Genomic DNA, 22,070 nt, shown 5'->3' on the forward strand with positions numbered 1-22,070 from the left:
CACTTAGATTTCTAGTTTGTTCATTGACCCACGCTCATTCAAATTCACATCCCACTAAAGATCTATGCACATTAAATACCTCTGACCATGCTGACCCTAACATCTTAAAAGTACAGTACCGAAAAGACACCACCTTACATGAAACAGACCCCCGTTCTGCTTTGTGTCTGCCTGTGTCTGGTTTTAAAAGATTGGCATCTGCTCTGTGTCTGCTGCAGGTTCGCTGTGGGTTTACTCCAGGTCAGCTCTTGTTGTTTGTTTTGAAGTGTGAAGCAGACCTGTCAATTTTTTTATCGCTTATAAGCCCATCCATTGTATATTCCAAAATAAATTCATCACATGTAGAGACATTTGGTCATATTTCAGTAGCGATTTAATGGTCTGCTTCTGAATCGGGGTCTGCTTTTTAAGGCTGCTCTGTCTGCTTGGGGTCAGCTCTGGGACATAGAGAGAAGAGTCTGGGCCAGAGTTTGGTCGGGGTCTGCTTTCTGTTAGGTTGGGTCTGGTCAGTACAGTAAAACATGGTTATAGCGAACGCGATTATAATGAATTAACACTCACAACGAAGTGATTTTCATCTCCCGAGACTTTATTACATAATATTTACATTCTACTGTGTTTTTCCATTAAATTCGGTGATCTTCAAATGCCTCTAAATGCAACAAGTAGTCAAAGGTTAAAATGATGAGTTTTATTATGACGTCACAAACGTTGAACGCTGTAAACTGCAACATCACAAGCGAAAATCAAAGTTCACGCTTGTGGCTGTTACTGTGGCTCTTCCATTAATATTAACTTACCCTTAGGATAAGATAGGAATTTTAAGGTATGAATCACATTTGCAGACAAGGCAAGAAGTTAAAAATTGTAAATATAAGGTTAGCATTTAATCATGATTTTTTGGAGTATTCACTCTCATAACTGCAGCGGTGTGTGCATACAAATTTTCATAACGCGCTAAGGTGCGTTTCTCAATTTGTATGCACACACCGCTGCAGTTATGAGAGTGTATACTTCAAAAAATCATGATTCAATGCTATATTGTAAACTTGACAGATATAACAAATTAGGCTTGTAAGCAAGTAAAACTGCCCATCCCCAGCACTTCCTTGTAAGCCTGTTTTACTGTATTGTGTATACAGTAAAACACGCTTATAACGAAGTGCTGGGGACGGGCAGTTTTACTTCGTTATAGGCGTAATACGTTATATCCACCAAGTTTACAACATGTAATATAGTCTTGGGGAATGAAAATCACTGCGCTATAAGCGTCATTTTTTTGTAAGCGTGTTTGCTATAACCATGTTTAACTGTATATTTTATATAATATATACAATCTCTGCAGTTGGTAAGGCTGGTTACCTCTTTTTTACCAAAGTCGCCCCCAGGGTTCATGGTGGAGAACACCTGGAACCCATCCTTCCCCACCACCGCCTCCACTTCTCTCCCCCCATCCCCGCCTTTCTCTGCCAACAGCAAGGTACGCTCTGGCTCCAGCACGCTGTTCAATCTCTCCAGTACCGAGTCGTCAGCCAATGAAATCTCGTCGATCAGAAACATGTCTCCATTCCTCATCGCGTTGACTAGGGGACCATCTACCCACTCAAACAACTTCCTGGGGCTGTTCGGGTCCTGGAAGAGGATACGTGGTCATAATAAAAATATTGTGCAGGAATAAATTAATTCTTGGTGCTAGAATAAGGTGCATGGTCTCACAGAAACTTGACACAAATATAGTATAATGTACTGGTCTGGAAAATTGTCTGCGTCCTTAAAGAGGAATGCATTGTCTTATAGGAACTTACAAATTATATTAAAAACATTGTACAGGAAATAAATCTACACCCCTGCCTAAAGATAAGCTTGCTTTTATAATATACAGTTAAAGTTTGATTTGATGGGTCCTGGCAAAGAATGCTTGGACTTACAAAAAATAAATCCTATGTATTCCAGCTACTTAAAAGTTTTTATACTGATTTTATAAAGTTAACCAAAATTGATTTTCTTCTAGAAATAGAGGAGAAAATACATGATTATAGTGAGAGTTAATATAATATATGTCACCGAGGGGAAAGGGCACTATAGAATAAGGGGAATTAACTTGTATAGGCCCAACCCAAGAGACAGGGGGTCAGCCTAGTCAATAGGCTTAAATTGACCTCTAAGTCGAATATGCATAGAGCTATAACTCGAAGGCAGGTTTCACAATTTATTGATTAAGTGATTTTTGATTAACTTATAAAATATCAACAATAATCAGACTACCGGTAATTGGGGATAATTAGCAGAGCAGACTGACTCTAGCTAATTACTTGTCATTTGGCATGAGTAAACTCTTAAACATATTTACACAAAATAACACACCATGACATATATATAAATCTAGCTGTAGACAGCCGACCGTGTCATCAGTTAATATATAGGTACATCAGCTGCTCACAATAACTAGCTGTAGAGACATGTGGTTACCTGTTATCTGTTTATCATTATTAATATAAAAATAATTTAATTCTGGTTGTAACTTGCTTTCTGATTGGCGAAAAAAATTATTCCACATCGTATAAAGAATGTTGCCTTCGTCATACTAAGACTAAAGTCAAAAATGTATCAATCCACTTGACGTTACTTTTGAATTTGTACAATGGCATGTTGATGTCATTTTAGAGTCAAATGACCACCATGAAATCAACAAATGGTAAAAAATTAAATTTAAGGAATGAATTCAATATTGAAATATAGTTTTAAACAATAAAAAATGGTTTGGAACAGTAAATGCTTTTTTATAAACCACTTCATGGTTTATAAAGCGTAAACTGTCCCTAACCATATTATATCGTTTGAAACTCATAAATGTTGAATTCATAAAATGATAATAATAAAGATCCACCAATAGGTCCAATTATCCTTCTTTGCTGTTGTATCTATCCTATTAAAAAAATTTTAATCACAACAAATGAGTTGCACGGAAAAAACATTACACATTTACTCCATTTCTCTGATTTTGTGTCAAGACAAAAAAATGAAGATAAACAGCTCTATCTTTACCTCCTCCTGAGAAGATCTACAAGGTCTCAGTCCCCCCAGGAAGTCGGCACTCTCTGTGTGAAGGTGACAGTTGATGGAATGTAGGTCACTGCCCTGGAGACTGGCCAATAGCTGACAGATCGTCGTCTTACCACAGCTAAAAATAAAACTCAAATATGCGAGACTGGCCAATAGCTGAAAGACTGTCGTCTTACCACAACTAAAAAATACAACACAAATATGTGCGACTGGGCAATTACAGACAGACCATTGTCTTACGACAGCTACAGATAAAACACAATTATGTTTGTCTTGAATTTCTTAAATTAAGTTCAATTTTCATGAATTTCTTCAAATTGTTGATTTAATCCATGAAATTTAATGTTCATATAAGTGCAATATATACATATCGTCAGGGCTCTACATTAACTTTTTTTCCTACTTGTCCATTCGGACAAGTGACCAAGACATTTACTTGTCCGAACTTCAACTCCACTTGTCCGAAAAATTTTCAATATTAAAGATCAAATATTGTCAACTTGAAAACTACAGTTCTGTATTACTAAAATAAATTTAGTCATTTATTGATTATTCTTGCTATAATTAATAACCTGACTTTTTAAATAGAAACTTAAAGTGTCTTCTTAAATGTATTTGTTTCATATAACATTAAACATGCTTTGTCAGCTGTAGCTTTGTCATGGCAAATTACAAGATATTTTAAATTTAGCATCAGGTTTAAATATACATGTAATGCATACATGCATTCTGAGCTGTTTTTTAAACTAAACATGGAAAGTCATCATAGTCTATCAATGATGTATGAAACCTAATATAAATTACAATTCTTTCCATAATCCTTTATATTTGCTACCTTTTCTTCCTTTCTTTTTATTAACATTTGTGTTTGGTACTTTGTAAGAACTAAGATCCACACCTTAACAGTTGTTTGAAATTAGTGAACCTCAATGCCAACCAAGAGTAACTCAATTGCATTGCAATTTAATGTCGGGATTGAAATTCAAAATAACTAATTGATAAACTTGTAACGAGACTACAAATAAACTTTTCACAAAACTTTCTTTTCTTTTTTTAATGTTGGAGACTTCTTTACATAAAAATGAACTTGTCCAGTCGGACAAGTGGCCAGCAATATTCACTTGTCCGTACATTTTTTTAACTGGTACTGGACAAGCGTTAATGTCAAGCCTTGATCGTGTTGAAAGAATCATTAGCAAATTCGTGAAGCCTTGAAGCCTCAATTTTCCACATAAAAGTAGCAGTAGCAGTCCACTGTTCCCCTGCTTTATACTGGAAATCAAATTAATAGTCCAATTACTTTCTAAACTTCCAAATTTTACTCCTCAGTAAATTTTATTTGTGATAATGATACTATGCACAAAAAAGTGACTATCATGTTTCAAATCAGAGATTGACCATACGTTTATGAAGTACCTCATGGCAATAAAGATAATTATGCATTATCATCTAGAACTCTAAATTCAGAGTCAGTAAAAAACTGTAAAATTTCACAGTCATATTATTACAACAGTCATACATTCATTTGGCTGAATTTCACAGGTAGAGAAAGTAAGATTTGGATGTTAAACAGCTTTATAAAACACCCTTATACAATTGCCATTGCTTGAACTCATCCATAAACAACTCAAGAGTACTAGAATATTTCCCTCACCCTGTTTCCCCGACCAATAAGACTGGTTCTTTGAACTGCGCAGCATGTCCGATCAACACAGCAAGTCGTCTCATGGAGTACGTCCATACAATGTGCTCAAATCCCGCAGGTAAATTTTGTGTTACTCGCTTCAAGATGGCAATGGTTGTTGGCGATGTTTGCGAGGTCAGCGTGAATAGTCGATCAGGGTCCACTGAGCGCTTGAGATGTTTCTCGATCACCTCCTGTACAATGGCAGCTTCCTCCGGTTTTCGCACACGACCAGCCATCAACATGTACCCTGTGCAATAAGAATGAAGAAATCATTACTTAAAATGGACATGTCATGCTACTAAGTTGTTAACACTTCTCTGTTAAAAGCATATTAATAAATATACAGTTTTCTATCTTCAGATAGCATCACAATTGGTATTGGAAATGAACTTTTCTGCCATGGGTTGGCATTAAGAATAAAGTTATCTGACCAAAGACTAGTAATTTCATGCATTTAAATAACTTTCTTTCATATTCCTCTATTAAAAGCTGAATGATTCTTAATCTGCAGGTGACAACTGAATATCAAATAAACTTTTTACCATGGTCAGCCATGTGTTGATCCCAGTCATAGAACTTCTTGTCAAGTTTGACCTCTTTGCACTTGTATCTATCTGCCCACCTAAATAGGTCACGGAGAGTCATGAAGCCTTGTTTGCCGGCGAACACGCCCGAACCTCTCCTCCTTGTCTGTAGGAAATGGAAACAACAGAGGAGAGGGGACTAGATTAGCTTTTATCTATAGCATACACATTGTATACAAAGAACTTACAACCATTTTAAAACAGAAGAGAAGAGAGGATTAGCCTAATCCTCTAGAATGTTTCCCCTTACATACAGGGTCAAAGATAGTGTCACCTCTCTTTCTATCAATAAACTGATATCTATATGATTGTGTAGATATTACAAACATTAACTGAAAATATTCCGATAAAATAAACTAGTATTAAATGCTTAATTAAATTAAGTTATGTTATACTCTATAATTCAAAATTATTTAACAACAGCAGAGGAGAAAGGATTAGCTTAAATCTTTTCCAATACAGCATACTCATATTTTAAATTTTGAACAGTCACCTTTGTTACTACACAGTGGAGAAGGTTCAAAGTTTTGTAAATCTTTCGATAGAACACTCACATCTTCTGAATCACATAGAACCTTTCATTCTGTTACAGTTAGCAAACTACGGTACTTCTTATTTCAGCCAATCAAAACATGTTCTGAAAGTTTTGGGACAAACCTGTAGATCCAACATGGCTGCCACCAGTCGCTTTGCGTAGGACAGGGGAAGGTCACACCTCTGGTGGAGAATGGTCTCCAGGTCGGCGCTCGGGATCTCATCAAAATGGAGTTCAATGAACCGGTTCCTGAAGGCTCGAGACAAGATCTGAGCATTTGTAAATAGACAAACAAGAGTTTAATATTTCATTGTTATTTAAAAATACATCCTCTTCAATAACAATTACTGGACTATTACATACAAGTTGACTTCCATGTACTTTTATACTCAAAGTCAGCAATTGTTTGATCACCAAATCTACATACTTTAGTTACACAGCACAATGTTTGCTTGAGACAAGATCTGAGCAAAACAAGATATCTGTGAGCCAATGCTCACTAGTGATACTCCCGCTCTGATGTGAATATGCAAAATAAGCAAAGTCGACATTTAACAGAAAGCTGGCATCCGATTGGTACAGAAATATATCCCACAATATAGCATGCCTAAACAAATAGTGTGTTAAAATTTCAAGCATCTGCGATAAACAGTTGCTGAGAAATCTTTGAGGAAAATTTGTTTGAAAATTTTGGCTAAAATAAACAAAGTACTCATTTAACAGGAAGTTGACGTCCGATTGGTACAAAAATATATCCTACGATACGGCATGCCTTAACAAACACTGTGTAAAAATTTCAAGCATCTGCGATAAATAGCTGCTGAGAAATCTTTGATGAAAATTTGTTTGAAAATTTTGGCTAAAAATAAACAAAGTCATCATTTCACAGGAAGTTTGACATCCGATTGATACAAAAATATATCCCACAATATGGCATGCCTATACAAATAGTGTGTTAAAATTTCAAGCATCTGCGATAAATAGTTGCTGAGAAATCTTTGACGGAAATTTGTTTGAAAATTTTGGCTAAAAATAAACAAAGTCGTCATTTAACAGGAAGTTGACGCCGATTGGTACAAAAATATATCCCACGATATGGCATGCCTATACAAATATTGTGTATAAATTTCAAGCATCTGCAATAAATATTTGCTGAGAAATCTTTGACGAAAATTTGTTTGAAAATTTTGGTTAAAAAATAAGCAAAGTCGTCATTTCACAGGAAGTTTGACATCCGATTGATACAAAAATATATCCCACAATATGGCATGCCTATACAAATAGTGTGTTAAAATTTCAAGCATCTGCGATAAATAGTTGCTGAGAAATCTTTGACGGAAATTTGTTTGAAAATTTTGGCTAAAAATAAACAAAGTCGTCATTTAACAGGAAGTTGACGCCGATTGGTACAAAAATATATCCCACGATATGGCATGCCTATACAAATATTGTGTATAAATTTCAAGCATCTGCAATAAATATTTGCTGAGAAATCTTTGACGAAAATTTGTTTGAAAATTTTGGTTAAAAAATAAGCAAAGTCGTCATTTAACAGGAAGTTGACGTCTGATTGGTACAAAAATATATCCCACGATATGGCATGCCTTAACAAACACTGTGTAAAAATTTCAAGCATCTGCAATGAATAGTTGCTGAGATAAATGCGACAGAAATTTTTGTTACGGATGGACAGACAGACGGACAGACGGACGGACACACATTAGGCTATTTATTGGGTTCGTCAAGTCCAAGTTCTGTTGGATATTGCTTATTGGATATGAAAAAACCGAACATACGAGAGTGTAGTTTTTGGGTTGTAACTGTTTTAATCTAATTGGGTAAATATATTTAAGTGTCCACATTTATTGAATTTATTTTTTATTTTTCTTTATTCATTCCAAATTAATGCTTGTTTTATTGTTTGTAGGTATATTGTGACAAAACTGCAAATGTTTTGTGTGAGGCAAACTATTTTTTTGTGAAGTAGTTTTGCTAAGATAAAAAAATATTATTTCCTTCTACAATTTACCTTAAAGTGCTTCCTACTGAAAAGCATGTTATTCATTTCAAGAAAACTAAGCAAGTCTTATGATACAGTCCAATTCATATTTGATACAAACAAGTAGCCAACAGGTATTCTACTCCTGTCCAGCTTCTCTTGGTTACCTGTATCCTATCAATGTAAATACAACCCAATAAGAATTAGAAACCTGTCCAAATCTTCTTGATTACCTTATTTTCCTTAAATAGAATGCAACCTAATAAATATTGGACACCTGTCCAAATCCTCCTGGCTATCTTTCTTTCTTAACTGAAATACGACCCAATGAAAATCGGACACCTGTCCAAATCCTCTTGGTTACCTGTTTTCCTTCAATGGAATACAACCCAATAGAAATCAGACACCTGTACAAATCCTCCTGGCTACCTTTCTTTTCCAACTGGCATACAACCCAACAATAATTGGGCACTTGTACAAATGTTCTTGGCCACCTTTCTTCCTTAACTGGCATACAACTCAAAAAGAATCGGACACCTGTCCAAATCCTCCTGGCTATCTTTCTTCCTTTACTGGAATACAACCCAACAAAAGTCGGACACTTGTCCAAATCCTCTTGGTTACTTTTCTTCCTTTACTGGAATACAACCCAATAAAAGTTGGACACCTGTCTAAATCTTCTTGGTTACCTTTTTTCCTTTATTAGAATACAACCCAATAAAAATTGGACACTTGTCCAAATCCTCTTGGTTACTTTTCTTCCTTTACTGGAATACAACCCACTAAAAGTTGGACACTTGTCCAAATCCTCTTGGTTACCTTTCTTCCTTTACTGGAATACAACCCAATAAAAATTGGACACTTGTCCAAATCCTCTTGGTTACCTTTCTTCCTTTACTGGAATACAACCCAATAAAAGTTGGACACTTGTCGAAATCCTTTTGGTTACCTTTCTTCCTTTACTAGAATACAACCCAATAAAAGTTGGACACTTGTCCAAATCCTCTTGGTTACCTTTCTTCCTTTACTGGAATACAACCAAATAAAAGTTTGACACTTGTCTAAATCCTCTTGGTTACCTTTCTTCCTTTACTAGAATACAACCCAATAAAAGTTGGACACTTGTCCAAATCCTCTTTGTTACCTATCTTCCTTTACTGGAATATAACCCACTAAAAGTTGGACACCTGTCCAAATCCTCTTGGTTACCTTCCTTCCTTAACTATAATACAACTCAACAAGAATTGGACACGGTCCAAATCCTCTAGGTAACCTATTTTTTTCTAATTGAAATACAACCCAACAAGATCTGGACACCTGGCTCTCCAAATCCTCTTTGTTACCTATCTTCCTTAACTGATATATAACTTAACAGATATTTGGAACATCTGTCTGCATTTTTCTTCAATATCTGTTCTCCTGCATTAGAATACAACCCAATCAGTAGAGGGCATTTATATAGCCCTTGTTTTGTACTGAAGATCCCTAATTAAATACGAGGAATTTATAACCACATTTAATCACAAGAAGCAAATCTCACGAGATTTTAACATTTCGTTTTTATTTTTCAAAAAACAATTGGCATTCATAAGCATTATAAGCATTAAATAGTTCAAATATTTTTTGAACACTACATATCTGGTCTAGAAACCTTTACAAATATCAATTTATGATAGGTCAAGGTACATGTACCATCATTTTGCAACTACCTGGCTGTTATGCAAATGACAATTTAGCAATTAACAATTTTTCTAAGCATGGATCTTAAATAATTGCAACATGGCCACACTTCAAGAAAATTCAAGCAATATAATGAAAATATTTTGTCCACAAACCTTCAATTCATCTACCACAAAGTATATGTAATTACCAAACTAAGAGGTGTCAACTTTCTTTTGTTTTTATCTTCAAAACACAGAAAGATATTAATCTAGGCTTTGATACAAAGATATATTTATGACAAAGGGCAAACGGTGTCTTAATTAAAACAAGTCCTTAGTTACAAAAATTGGTAATCAGTTCCTTTAATAAAAGAAGTTCTCATCAAATGAAGAAAATCCATGAAAATACTGCAAATAATTTTATACTACCATACTGCTAAATAAATTGCAATCTTGCAATAATTTGACTTGATCAAACAAAATTCTCATCAAATGTCCAATTAAATGAAAATGTACTTTTGAATGATAACATTCTCAAACTGATTACATCCTTTCTAAAAAGATACAATGCATGTCTTTCTCACAATAAAAGAAATTACCATTGATTCAATTTCAGTGAAAAGTATGGTAAACGGTGGTGAAAATGAAAAAAAATTGTCTCAGAACTAAAAAAATAAAAATTCACTGTAATAAGAGCAAGGAGGAAGATGAAAACAAACATCAATACATAATTAAGTTTTGCTGTAGGTTTTAGATCCAAAAACTGTCAAGGTGGTTTTATTTTTTATTTTATTTTTTTTTGGGGGGGGGGGCGCAGACTCCACACTTTCTTCTTTAGAGTTTCCCATAGCTTATTATATTAGCTCTGCTTTCCTCTATCCACATATTGCAAGTTATTCTTCCTGGAGTGGTGTTCGAGATCAGACATTCTCTGAAATATTCCTTAACCTCCTCCAGTTCAGCCTCCGTCCATTTTATTCATGCTGCAATGAAACAAATTTGTACGTCACATAAAATATGTTAATTAAATAAAGATAGAAAATAAAATAACTCAAATCATATCTTAACAAGGACTGAAACACACACTTGGCCTCATTTAAAATTGATTTCTTTGCACACAAAGTTTGACTGATAATATCCTGTTTGGATGGAGTTTGAAATTAGAAAAGTTAATTGAAATAACAGATTAACTCAAATCAGCCATGTGGTATGATATGAAGAAAAAAAATATTTACTAGATGAGGAGGTTTTCTTTCCTCGAAGTGATGTATCCTCTTCTTCATCTTCCTGTATGTCTTCTTCTTCTATCACTACAAGAAAGTTTTATTCAATTAATTGCAACTGAAATGTGCTTTTTTCCCAATTTATCAAGTTCCAGAAACCAAATTTTCAAACACTTTTACAACAAACGGTTTACATCTAACTGTTCATCAAAGGAATATAATTATGATGGTGTAAACAAGCAAGCAGTAAAAAAATGTTCATTACCATTTTTTTTCCTTTGTCTGCATTCACACTGAAATATTAAGAAAATAAAATACAGGAATCCATTTCTCAAAACTTTTGAAATAGCAAAATAATGTGCTTTTCACTTGAAGATAACATGCATTAAGATGTTTCTAAGAAAAGAAAAAAAAGCACAAAAAATATCACATACACTTACTTTTTTCCGTCAAGGAACATGCTCCTGGCCACCAAACACCCCCATCCAGGAGAAGAGCTACAGCATCTCCTGAAATACAAGGAAATCGATTAAAAAAAAATTCATAAGGCTTGATCATTGTGTCATGCTTCTGCTTAAATTCAAGCCAAGGTTACATTCACTATTTATTTGTCAGTGTTCTAACCATAGAAACCAAACTTCTTGTTTCTTTATGGCCATTTAATCTAAAGTTTAAAATGCAAACACACAAATACACATGAATTTACAAGTGTAAGATACCAACAATCATAGCAGCTTGGTCCTCACAACACGCTACCGCCATGTTCTTTACCTTCAATTTACTAGAAAGTAAAATATTTAATGTGGCACGTATCATTATATGCTCTTACCTTAAAATTAGCACATCTTTTGTTCTCTTGGTAGTTGATCCACCTGTGCATAATAAAAATGCAAATATATCTCTATATTTATACTTATAATGGACTTACTGATTCACGATATCCAACAAACAAATTGGACAAGCGATTTATTAATATTATTTTACCCAACAATGTATTCATCGTCAAAAATATACAAGATGTTAGTATAGTATAAAAATTCATAATCCACATTTACGATTTCTCACTTTCATAAATAATATAGTTTTTAATAGATAGCCTGGTATAGTGTTAAATCTATTATTTGAAAAGGGCATGTTAAATAATGGTGAAAAGGGCACTTTTCTCTGCGGTAAATATTATAAAACCTTGAAAGAGGCACCTTTTTTGCGGTAATATTATAAATCATTAATCCTTGGAAACAAGCGTATTTTAAGGAAAATTTTGCATCGTAATCAAATATGACCTCAAGATCTGTAATGAAACAATATTATTGTACAAAAAATGATTTGCTTTTGCATTCACATATTAAGTGTTATTCAATATTTTATTTTCATTTTTTTTTCTCTCTCTTAAATTGATTTACATTTATTTTCATCCCTTAGAACAGTCTGACTAGTTTTAAAGTATAATGCATTAAAAATTCTTTATTTCATTTAGGCTATATGTAAACTTGAACACATCTGTATCCAGTAATGAATCATAGGACATGTATAATGTAGACAATATTCTCTTTTGAGAAGTAGACAGGCATAGCATGAGTGTAGACTATGCCTGTCCACTTCTCAATCAAAAGAAAATAAGTAGACAACTTATGGCAAAATTATTAAACCCTTTTTAACACAGAAATTTGGATATTGAAATTGTTATTTTAGGCTTTTTAAAAATCAAGTGGCATTAAAATCTGCAAAACAATATTGCAATCTTTTATTATGAATTAAGTTTCTGAATTCTTCAAGAAGTGTAGTTACGTTTTTTGGGAAACAGAGAAAATTCTGGTTAATCTGACGATAGCTTAAAAGCTTAGAAAAGAATAGGAAAACTTCACATCTCGTTTTTTTATTAAAATGTTTCTTTAGTCAAATCATGGTTTTAGATGCCTCGGTGTTGAAATTTCAAATTATCTCCATAAAATATATTCTTTTGTGTTAATTCTATATTTTAGATAACCTTACGATGTCTCAGTGTCAATCTAGCTTGTACAATTAGCCTACTAATTTTAAGGAGATAATACAGTTGTTATTTATCAAATTATTGCACCAGTAATTAGGTGTCAAATCACCCATTTAACAGGACAGCTGTGTATACCCCGGTACCCCCTCAGCTTGAGCCTCTCTATAGTGTTTAACTGTATTGTCTACTGTCTCAGGTCACTCGTGCGTGAAGTCCAGCAAGTTCGGGTTTAACTTTGCAAAAAAGAGAGGCTAGGACAATGGTGGTTTTGAATTGAATTTACTTTCAATAAAAAGGGCATCCGCTATTCATTGTATGTTAAGACGATCAAGACAGAGGAAATTCGAAATACATATAAGTCCTTTTATTACTATAATTATCCGAATGTAGTTCAAAATTGATTAAAAAAGTAAAATATCATTATGTTTGACAAAATGTATCAAAGCAAGACTTATTTTTAAAGTGTGAATAAATCAAGAAACTTACTTTTTGGATCTTGACCTCGTGCTCACTATGCCTTGCAGACGCCATTGTTGTTTTGTGTGATATCAAACGCTTGAAAGAACAAGATTAACGGGGGTTGCATTTCGGAACTCTCGGGAGTTACTATGACCGCAGCTTAGCTAAATTTAGTGTTCCGATAGTATGATATAGAAGCGAATACATGGTGCGTCCATAGAAGCAACTTTTTCAGACACTTTATTGGACAAGTCGCAGTGTCTAAGTTTTGTTGGGTACTAACTTTCATGTACCCAATTAAGGCATTTTAAGTAGATTAAGCGACACTTCCTCTTGGGTATACCCAATAAGAAAAAAGTACCCAATTAGTACCAATTAAGTATAAAAAGAACCCAATACATGCACTCTCGTAAACACGGACAGACGGATGGACGGACGGACGGACGGACGGACAGACAGACACACAAGGGTAAAACAGTATACCCCCTCTCCTTCGGAGCGGGGGTATAAAAAAGGTTTTAGAAATTCCACCTCATTCTACTCAGTGTAGAATGCATGTCTATGTAGGATGTAACAATGATACTGTAACCTTAGCCTGTATTTGTTTAAACATAGTCTTTATACACACTACTTTGAATCTGAACAAGCAACAACTGCAGTATGATCCTTTATTCTGACAGTTTTCTCTTTACCTTGCGGCCCCCGTAGAGACCTGGGGGGTTCTGTGTGGCAAACAGCATGAACTTGGGGTGGGCCTTCACGGTCTGTTGTGTCTCAGGGATAAACAGCTCACGGTTGTCATCCAGCAACTATATCAACATGCAGAGAACATATATTTATTCACACATGAGGGCACCTGTTAATGATTGGTAAGGGTATTTCAAACCATTATTCATCCCCTTTAAAATAAATATATATCCAAGTCTTTATGAACACATACCTCTATTTGCAAAGTTTCTAATGCAATTTGTGATGAAAACCCTTTTTTCATAGAGAGCATAACGATTAAAATAATAAACCTATGGCTAAGATTAAAGAACACCCTGTTGATTTTAATCAAGATATCTGACCAGATTAGCGTATTTGTAAGGGGCTTCAAACACCTATAACCTGAATAGAGTATTCTAAACATTATCCTGTTGAGGGCCTCTTAGACCTATGAGCAGATTGAAGTAATCTAAACATTGCCCTGTTTGGGGCTTCTTAGACCTTCGGCTAGAATAGAGTAATCTAGACATTACTCTGTTGAGGACCTCTTAGATCTATGAGCAGATTGAAGTAATCCAGACATTGCCCTGTTGAGGGCCTTTTAGACCTATGACCAAAATGGAATATTCCAAACATTATCCTGTTGGGGGCCTATTAGACCTATCACAGAATGGAGAATTCTAAACAATACCCTATTTGGGGCCACTTAGACCTATGAGCAGATTGAAGTATTCTAGACATTACCCTGTTAAGGGGCTTTAAGACCTAAAACCAGAATGGGAATATAATTCAGATGGAATATTCCAAAAATTCCCCTGTTGGGGGCCTCTTAGACCAATGAGCAGATTTAAGTATTGTAGACATTACCCTGTTGAGGGCCTCTTAGACCTATCGGCAGATTGAAGTATTGTAGACATTACCCTGTTGAGGGCCTCTAAGACATCTGTTGGAGCCAGATTGAGTTCATCAAGTATGATCCAGTGTCCCTTTCTCATAGCTTCCACAAGGACCCCTGAAATAGATTCAATATTTTTCTTTACGTTTTTAACTTCATTAATTTCCAATAGTTTCCATAATATTTGGTTTAGTTCAAGACTGGTTATTTCATGTACAAGCACTTTTGAATCCAGTATGAATAGATTTACCACGGGGGTGTTTGCTTAATGTGACTTTCGTTACAAAGCATTACAGATTGTGTCTTTGGTTTGCCCTACCTGCCCTCACCCAAACATGTTTTTTGAGATTTACTAATACATGTATTGAACTGTTTTTAAATAGTTTTTTTGTGTTGTGACAGTCATTAATTTGTATGTTGAATGAATATTAAATGCAGTTTGTAACAAACGCACCAATCCTAAAAATCTTTTATTTTTCAATAAATTAGTCAAGAAAATATTCATTTTCAGGGGAGAGAAATGAGGGAGAAAATAGGTATCAAATTTACAGTTATACCCTCCAGGACATCTGGCAATTAAAAGAACAAGTCAGACAAGTTATCAATTCCTCACTTTCAAAAAGTCTGCCAAGAAGAGACCTACTGAAATTACCTCATTCAATACTTTTCACAATGACTAAATGTTGTTCTGAAAGTCTTTTGTAACAAATTATATACATCTTCATGCTTTAGATGATGAAATGTTACTAAAAGAAATCAGCAATGTACATTTGAAAATTATCCAATTTGTGACCTAGTTATAAGTTTCACTGTGAACCCTCATCCTTATTTCTAATACCATATCTCTATTTACCATGTTCTTTGTACAAGTTGTACTGTAAACATAAAACATTTGGCTGAATATTACATTAATTAGCATTTTTTTACTGAATGTAGTCATCAATTAATTTTAAAAATTGCAGATTTATGTCTTTATTGAGATCTATACATATAAAAAATCGGTTTCAGCCAAATATTTATCAGGTTAAATGTAATATGCAATTTACAGTTTACAATATCAGACATTTTTCCAAAGTTAGATACTGACCCTCTCTGAACACGAGTTGTCCGGTTTGGTCGGCGGAGTAGCACCCCACGTACTCCTGAAGGTCTGTGTGTTCGTGGTTGTTGACGCGGACACACGTATTACCGCTGCACCGGGCCAGCCATGTGACCAGGCTCGTCTTCCCTACCGATGTCTCTCCTTGCAGCAACACTGGGTGTCTCCTATATCATCAACAAGAAAAATAACCAAGACAATAAAAATATATTAATCATCGGATTGAAAACATAATCTACTGATTACAAGCGTAATTAACTGTTTAAAAAATTAATATAATTTACAGATTTCAATGCAAACTTGAATCTTAATCGACTTTTGTCAATTCAGACAGAGGTATGGGGGGGATCACTGATTATGGGACTAAGATCCAATTCACATTTGTAACAAGGCTCAAACCAAGATTTAAGAACTGTCCCACCATTGCCTACTTTCCTCAAGTCAATACTCGTCTTCGAATCTAAATACTGAACTCAACTTAATGCACTCTTTTATTACGAATTTGAGTTGAGAACTGAGTTGAGTAATATAAAAATGTTCAAACTTACCCTGCTGACACTACTCGGGCTAGATCCCTGAGGTTAGCGCGGACCGAGGGGGTCAGGATGTAGTTACTGGGCACACTGGGGGTCTCCCTCCCCTGCGGCACCCAGTACCCCTCAAACTGCAGACAGCCACCCTCGGGAGGCTCACGTATGCCCTGCTTCAGGAGAGACTTAATGTTTGAACGGCCCACAATGTGCTGGGACACCAGGTTCTGGACCAGCGGGTGGGACGCACGGTCTAACTGGGTCAGGAAACTCAGACAGAATCCCTGAAGAATTACATGTACTAGATGAAAGTCTTAGTCAGAGTCTTAATATATGATTTTCTTCTTTGAATTTTGTAGAAATGATAAGTACATGTATTACATGGTGGAGCTTCATTAAGAGGGTTGGAAAGTAATGGCCATTTTCTTACTTAGTCTAATATTACAATATGAATCTCCATGAAATTAAATAATGAGCTCTGTATAAACATGAGATGTTTGTGAAACACTTATACCCCCCTCCCTTGAAAATATCCATGAAAAAATGAACTGTAACTGCAAATAAGTGGAACTTTTCTAAGTCCAAGGGGCTACTATTGGTCAATCGTACCCAAACTTGACCTAGATATTATCATAATAAATCTGTATAAAAAAAATTCAATACGTGCTACCACTGCGAAGAAAATGAACGGAAACACAGCAAATAAGTGGAATCTTTTGAAGTTCAAGAGGCAAAACTCTGTCATAAATTGCATGATCATACCCAAAATTGAACTTGACCTAGATATTATCATAATAAATCTGTATACCAAATTTCATTTCAATATGTGCAACCTCTGCAAGGAAAATGAACAGAAACTGCAAATAAGTAGAATTTTACTAAGTCCAAGGGGCATAACTCTGTCGAAAATTGCTTGATCATACCCAAATTAAATTATATCTTAAACTAAATGTAAAATGAATTGCTGTTATTAGTATTATTGGGGACCAACTACTGAGGCCCCATTGTACACACCTGTCGAATTACCAGAGGTTTTTTCAGCAGAGGGGGTGCTCCGGAGCACTCACAAAAGTATTACAGAACTGGTACATAGGAAATTTTGGCATGTGCTCCTTAGCACCTGTTCTACTGAACACACCTCTGGCTCTCTCACCTCATACAGGGACCGTGACACCTGACCGCACGGGTTGGAGGCGGCGTATCTGAGGGCCCGACACAGGGTCCTCAGACTAAAGTGTGGCTTGTGTCCAGTCCCGTCCGTCAATCGGTCCGTGGACGCTCGCTTGACCGCCAGGTAGAACTTGACGACCCCCTGGATGTGGGGCGGGGTCAGGGAGAGGGGGGAGAGGTAGTCGCTGACCAGGATACTCAGGTCCTGTTCCTCTTCTAACTCGTCCACGTAAAACTCTGTAAATCTTAAACAAAAAACAAACTCCTTAAACTCTGTAAATCATCATTATAAAAAATTGAAACTTGGGAAATCTTCAAGACATTTTTAAAATACAAAACTATTGAAGGTAAATCTTTGAGAAATAAATACACAAAACTTGTTAAATCCTCAACAAGAGGCCCATGGGGCCACATCGCTCACCTGAGCAACAATGGGCGTTCAAAAGATATTGTGCCATATGGTCCCTCGGTAGAATAACAAAAAATAAATATTGTAAAGTATTCGAATTTTACACTTATTTTTGTATACAGTGAGTCACGTAATCTTTGACATTGTACCTTCATGAAATACTATTTTTTACCAGAATAAGAAAATCCTACGCAAGATATAAAACTAAACATTTGGTAGGGGTACACTGTTAAGTTGTTAACTTCCAATTCCCTATATTTTCATATTTTCGTTCTGCCCCCCCCCCCCCCCCCCCCCTCCGCACTTTGTAAAGCGATCAAAATATATGAGAGCATATAGGTACATTTTTTTCATCAACTACTTACTAGTTATTGTATTTTAAAAAAATATATAATAGTTATATATTGTTTTTTATTTAAAAAATCCTACATGTATAGATGTGAAGAAGAAAATTGTACCTCAATGTGCTCAATTCCTCAAATTAAAAACATTCAAAATTTTTATTTGTCTTCTCCATTATAATTAAATGACTGTTATTTACTTCGCGTACAAACCAGGATAATTTTCCGCTGTGATATTCTTAGGAATAGCGATAATTACTTTATCCCCACAAGGTTTTCTCCGCTTTGAATACAGATGGGACTTTTATTTTTGCTATTTATATTCGCCCTCCCATAAGGATGCTTTGTGCCAAATTTGGTTGAAATTGGATAAGCAGTTTTAGAGAAGAAGTTCAAAATGTAAAAAGTTTACACACGGACGGACGGACGGACAGACGGACGACGGACAAAATGTGATCAGAATAGCTTACTTGAGCTTTCAGCTCAGGTGAGCTAAAAATGATACTACCACATAAAAATCTGTAAATATGAAAAATATACAATTTATCTGACAGTGAGTGTGCACTTCCTCTTACAATGTAAACACCTCAGTCTACACTTCCTCTTACAATGTAAACACCCCAGTCTACACTTCCTCTTACGATGTAAACACCTCAGTCTACACTTCCTCTTACAATGTAAACAACTCAGTCTACACTTCCTCCTTTAATGTAAACACCTCTACACTTCCTCTTACAATGTAAACACCTCAGTCTACACTTCCTCTTACGATGTAAATACCTCAGTCTACACTTCCTCTTACAATGTAAACACCCCAGTCTACACTTCCTCTTACAATGTAAACACCCCAGTCTACACTTCCTCTTACAATGTAAACACCCCAGTCTACACTTCCTCTTACAATGTAAACACCTCAGTCTACACTTCCTCTTACAATGTAAACACCCCAGTCTACACTTCCTCTTACAATGTAAACACCTCAGCACTTCCTCTTACAATGTAAACACCCCAGTCTACACTTCCTCTTACGATGTAAATACCTCAGTCTACACTTCCTCCTTTAATGTAAACACCTCTACACTTCCTCTTACAATGTAAACACCTCAGTCTACACTTCCTCTTACAATGTAAACACCTCAGTCTACACTTCCTCTTACAATGTAAACACCTCAGTCTACACTTCCTCTTACAATGTAAACACTTCAGTCTACACTCCTTTCCTTGCCAACCTAATAATCATAACCCATCTTATATGACACTTACAGAATAGATTTTTCATAAAAATTAAGAATTGCATTTTCTGTTTGATCCCCATAATGCAAGTTTGTAAATCTATTTATTATAAGTAGGGTACACGTATATGACATTGCTGTATAACAATATGTCAGACTGGCCTAGTGATCCACAATTATATATTTCTGTCTGACTGACTAAACCTAACTGAAAGATCTATCTATATTTAAGTGACCTATTTCTGGCTGACTGACCTATTTCTGACTCCGGTGGGCAGGTCTTTCTTGCCAACATCTGTGGCTGGGTTCATACAGGCAAAGATCCGGAAATTCTTGTGTCTTTCTATAGGGGTGATGTCTCTGTAATACAAGAAGAGCAGATTGTTAATAAATCTCTGTAATACAAGTAGTGCTGATTGTACAGTCTTTGTTACAGGTGGAGCTGGTCGTAAGTCTATGTTACAGGTAGAGCTGGTCATAAGTCTATGTTACAGGTAGAGCTGGTCGTAAGTCTTTGTTACAGGTAGAGCTGGTCGTAAGTCTATGTTACAGGTAGAGCTGGTCGTAAGTCTCTGTTACAGGTAGAGCTGGTCATAAGTCTGTGTTACAGGTAGAGCTGGTCGTAAGTCTATGTTACAGGTAGAGCTGGTCGTAAGTCTTTGTTACAGGTAGAGCTGGTCATAAGTCTATGTTACAGGTAGAGCTGGTCGTAAGTCTTTGTTACAGGTAGAGCTGGTCATAAGTCTATGTTACAGGTAGAGCTGGTCATAAGTCTATGTTACAGGTAGAGCTGGTCGTAAGTCTTTGTTACAGGTAGAGCTGGTCGTAAGTCTTTGTTACAGGTAGAGCTGGTCATAAGTCTATGTTACAGGTGGAGCTGGTCGTAAATCTATGTTACAGGTGGAGCTGGTCATAAGTCTAGTATGTTATAGGTAGAGTTGGTTGTAAGTCTATGTTACAGGTGGAGCTGGTCATAAGTCTATGTTACAGGTGGAACTGGTCATAAGTCTATGTTACAGGTGGAGTTGGTTGTAAGTCTATGTTACAGGTAGAGCTGGTCGTAAGTCTCTGTTACAGGTAGAGCTGGTCATAAGTCTGTGTTACAGGTAGAGCTGGTCGTAAGTCTATGTTACAGGTAGAGCTGGTCGTAAGTCTTTGTTACAGGTAGAGCTGGTCATAAGTCTATGTTACAGGTAGAGCTGGTCGTAAGTCTCTGTTACAGGTAGAGCTGGTCATAAGTCTATGTTACAGGTAGAGCTGGTCGTAAGTCTATGTTACAGGTAGAGCTGGTCGTAAGTCTATGTTACAGGTAGAGCTGGTCGTAAGTCTTTGTTACAGGTAGAGCTGGTCGTAAGTCTTTGTTACAGGTAGAGCTGGTCATAAGTCTATGTTACAGGTAGAGCTGGTCGTAGGTCTATGTTACAGGTAGAGCTGGTCATAAGTCTATGTTACAGGTAGAGCTGGTCATAAGTCTGTGTTACAGGTGGAGTTGGTTGTAAGTCTATGTTACAGGTAGAGCTGGTCATAAGTCTATGTTACAGGTAGAGTTGGTTGTAAGTCTATGTTACAGGTAGAGCTGGTTATAAGTCTCTGTTACAGGTAGAGCTGGTCGTAAGTCTCTGTAATACATGTACAGGTAGAGCTTGTTGTAAGTCTCCACCCAAGGTAGACTCACTTTTTTTCTGTCAGTACTTTTGAGCCTGTGGTATACTCACCATCTCTCTCTGTTAGTAGTATTGAGCCTGTGGTATACTCACCCTCTCTCAGTCAGTACCTTTGAGCCTGTGGTATACTCACCCTCTCTCTGTTAGTACTATTGAGCCTGTGGTATACTCACCCTCTCTCAGTGAGTACTTTTGAGCCTGTGGTATACTCACCCTCTCTCTGTTAGTACTATTGAGCCTGTGGTATACTCACCCTTTCTCAGTTAGTACTATTGAGCCTGTGGTATACTCACCCTCTCTCTGTTAGTACTATTGAGCCTGTGGTACTCTCTAGGAGTCCACTCAGACACTCCAGTGTTTCCGCCGCTGCCAGATTGATCTCGTCCAGTAACACCCAGTCTCCTTTCTTCAGGGCCCTGATCAAGGTGCCCTGAATGAAAACAAGTACTTTAATCAAAGTACTGAAAGTACCTAAGTGTCTTTATCATGTTTATTCTTCAACAAAGGAAATCTTTTTACTTTACATAACTTCAGTCAAAAACATAAAGGTCAGTACCTAAATCTTATTCATAAGTTTTCATTTTTAATTAATAACTTCAATAAATTGAATTATGAGAGTATTTTGATGCAATCACACAAGTAATCCATACAAAACTAGCTACACATGTACCTCAATAAATGAGAATGTCAGGGCGTTCTCCGATCTCTTCACTTGGAGCTTGAGCTGCTTCACTCTGGTTTTCAGATTTTTCCATTTGTCGTACAGCTCCAGCTGAATTTTTCCTGTTACAGTTGAAGAGAGGAAAGAATTAGAAAATGGA

At 36.0% G+C, this 22,070-nt stretch overlaps 2 protein-coding genes and 1 long non-coding RNA gene across 4 annotated transcripts in view; 1 reads left to right on the forward strand and 2 right to left on the reverse strand.

The window, feature by feature from the left end:
- The window catches only part of LOC117680609 (E3 ubiquitin-protein ligase TRIM71), a 235,721-nt gene that overhangs the window by 165,101 nt on the left and 48,550 nt on the right, over positions 1-22,070 (forward strand). The gene's annotated exons all lie outside the window — the stretch shown is intronic.
- The window catches only part of LOC105332697 (midasin), a 102,956-nt gene that overhangs the window by 63,236 nt on the left and 17,650 nt on the right, over positions 1-22,070 (reverse strand). Inside the window, exons 17-29 of the mRNA XM_066072569.1 lie at positions 21,920-22,032; positions 21,543-21,679; positions 19,841-19,945; positions 17,587-17,848; positions 16,452-16,717; positions 15,892-16,070; positions 14,830-14,921; positions 13,894-14,010; positions 5,992-6,138; positions 5,293-5,440; positions 4,718-4,997; positions 3,046-3,181; positions 1,363-1,632 (exon numbers count right to left, since the gene is read on the reverse strand). Of these exons, the coding sequence (XP_065928641.1) occupies positions 1,363-1,632; positions 3,046-3,181; positions 4,718-4,997; positions 5,293-5,440; positions 5,992-6,138; positions 13,894-14,010; positions 14,830-14,921; positions 15,892-16,070; positions 16,452-16,717; positions 17,587-17,848; positions 19,841-19,945; positions 21,543-21,679; positions 21,920-22,032 (2,252 nt within the window). The remainder of the gene's footprint in view (positions 1-1,362; positions 1,633-3,045; positions 3,182-4,717; positions 4,998-5,292; positions 5,441-5,991; positions 6,139-13,893; positions 14,011-14,829; positions 14,922-15,891; positions 16,071-16,451; positions 16,718-17,586; positions 17,849-19,840; positions 19,946-21,542; positions 21,680-21,919; positions 22,033-22,070) is intronic.
- On the reverse strand, positions 9,409-13,338 carry LOC105343551 (uncharacterized). Of its 2 annotated transcripts, none has more exons than XR_010709447.1 (5): positions 13,229-13,338; positions 11,582-11,624; positions 11,193-11,261; positions 10,765-10,839; positions 9,409-10,512 (listed from the first exon to the last, which is right to left on the reverse strand). It is a non-coding gene; the product is annotated as an uncharacterized lncRNA (long non-coding RNA). The 2 variants fall into 2 exon arrangements; XR_010709448.1 differs by having other exon boundaries at positions 11,187-11,261.

The sequence above is a fragment of the Magallana gigas genome, chromosome 9 (assembly GCF_963853765.1).
Source record: "Magallana gigas chromosome 9, xbMagGiga1.1, whole genome shotgun sequence".
In the NCBI taxonomy this organism is placed as follows: domain Eukaryota; kingdom Metazoa; phylum Mollusca; class Bivalvia; order Ostreida; family Ostreidae; genus Magallana; species Magallana gigas.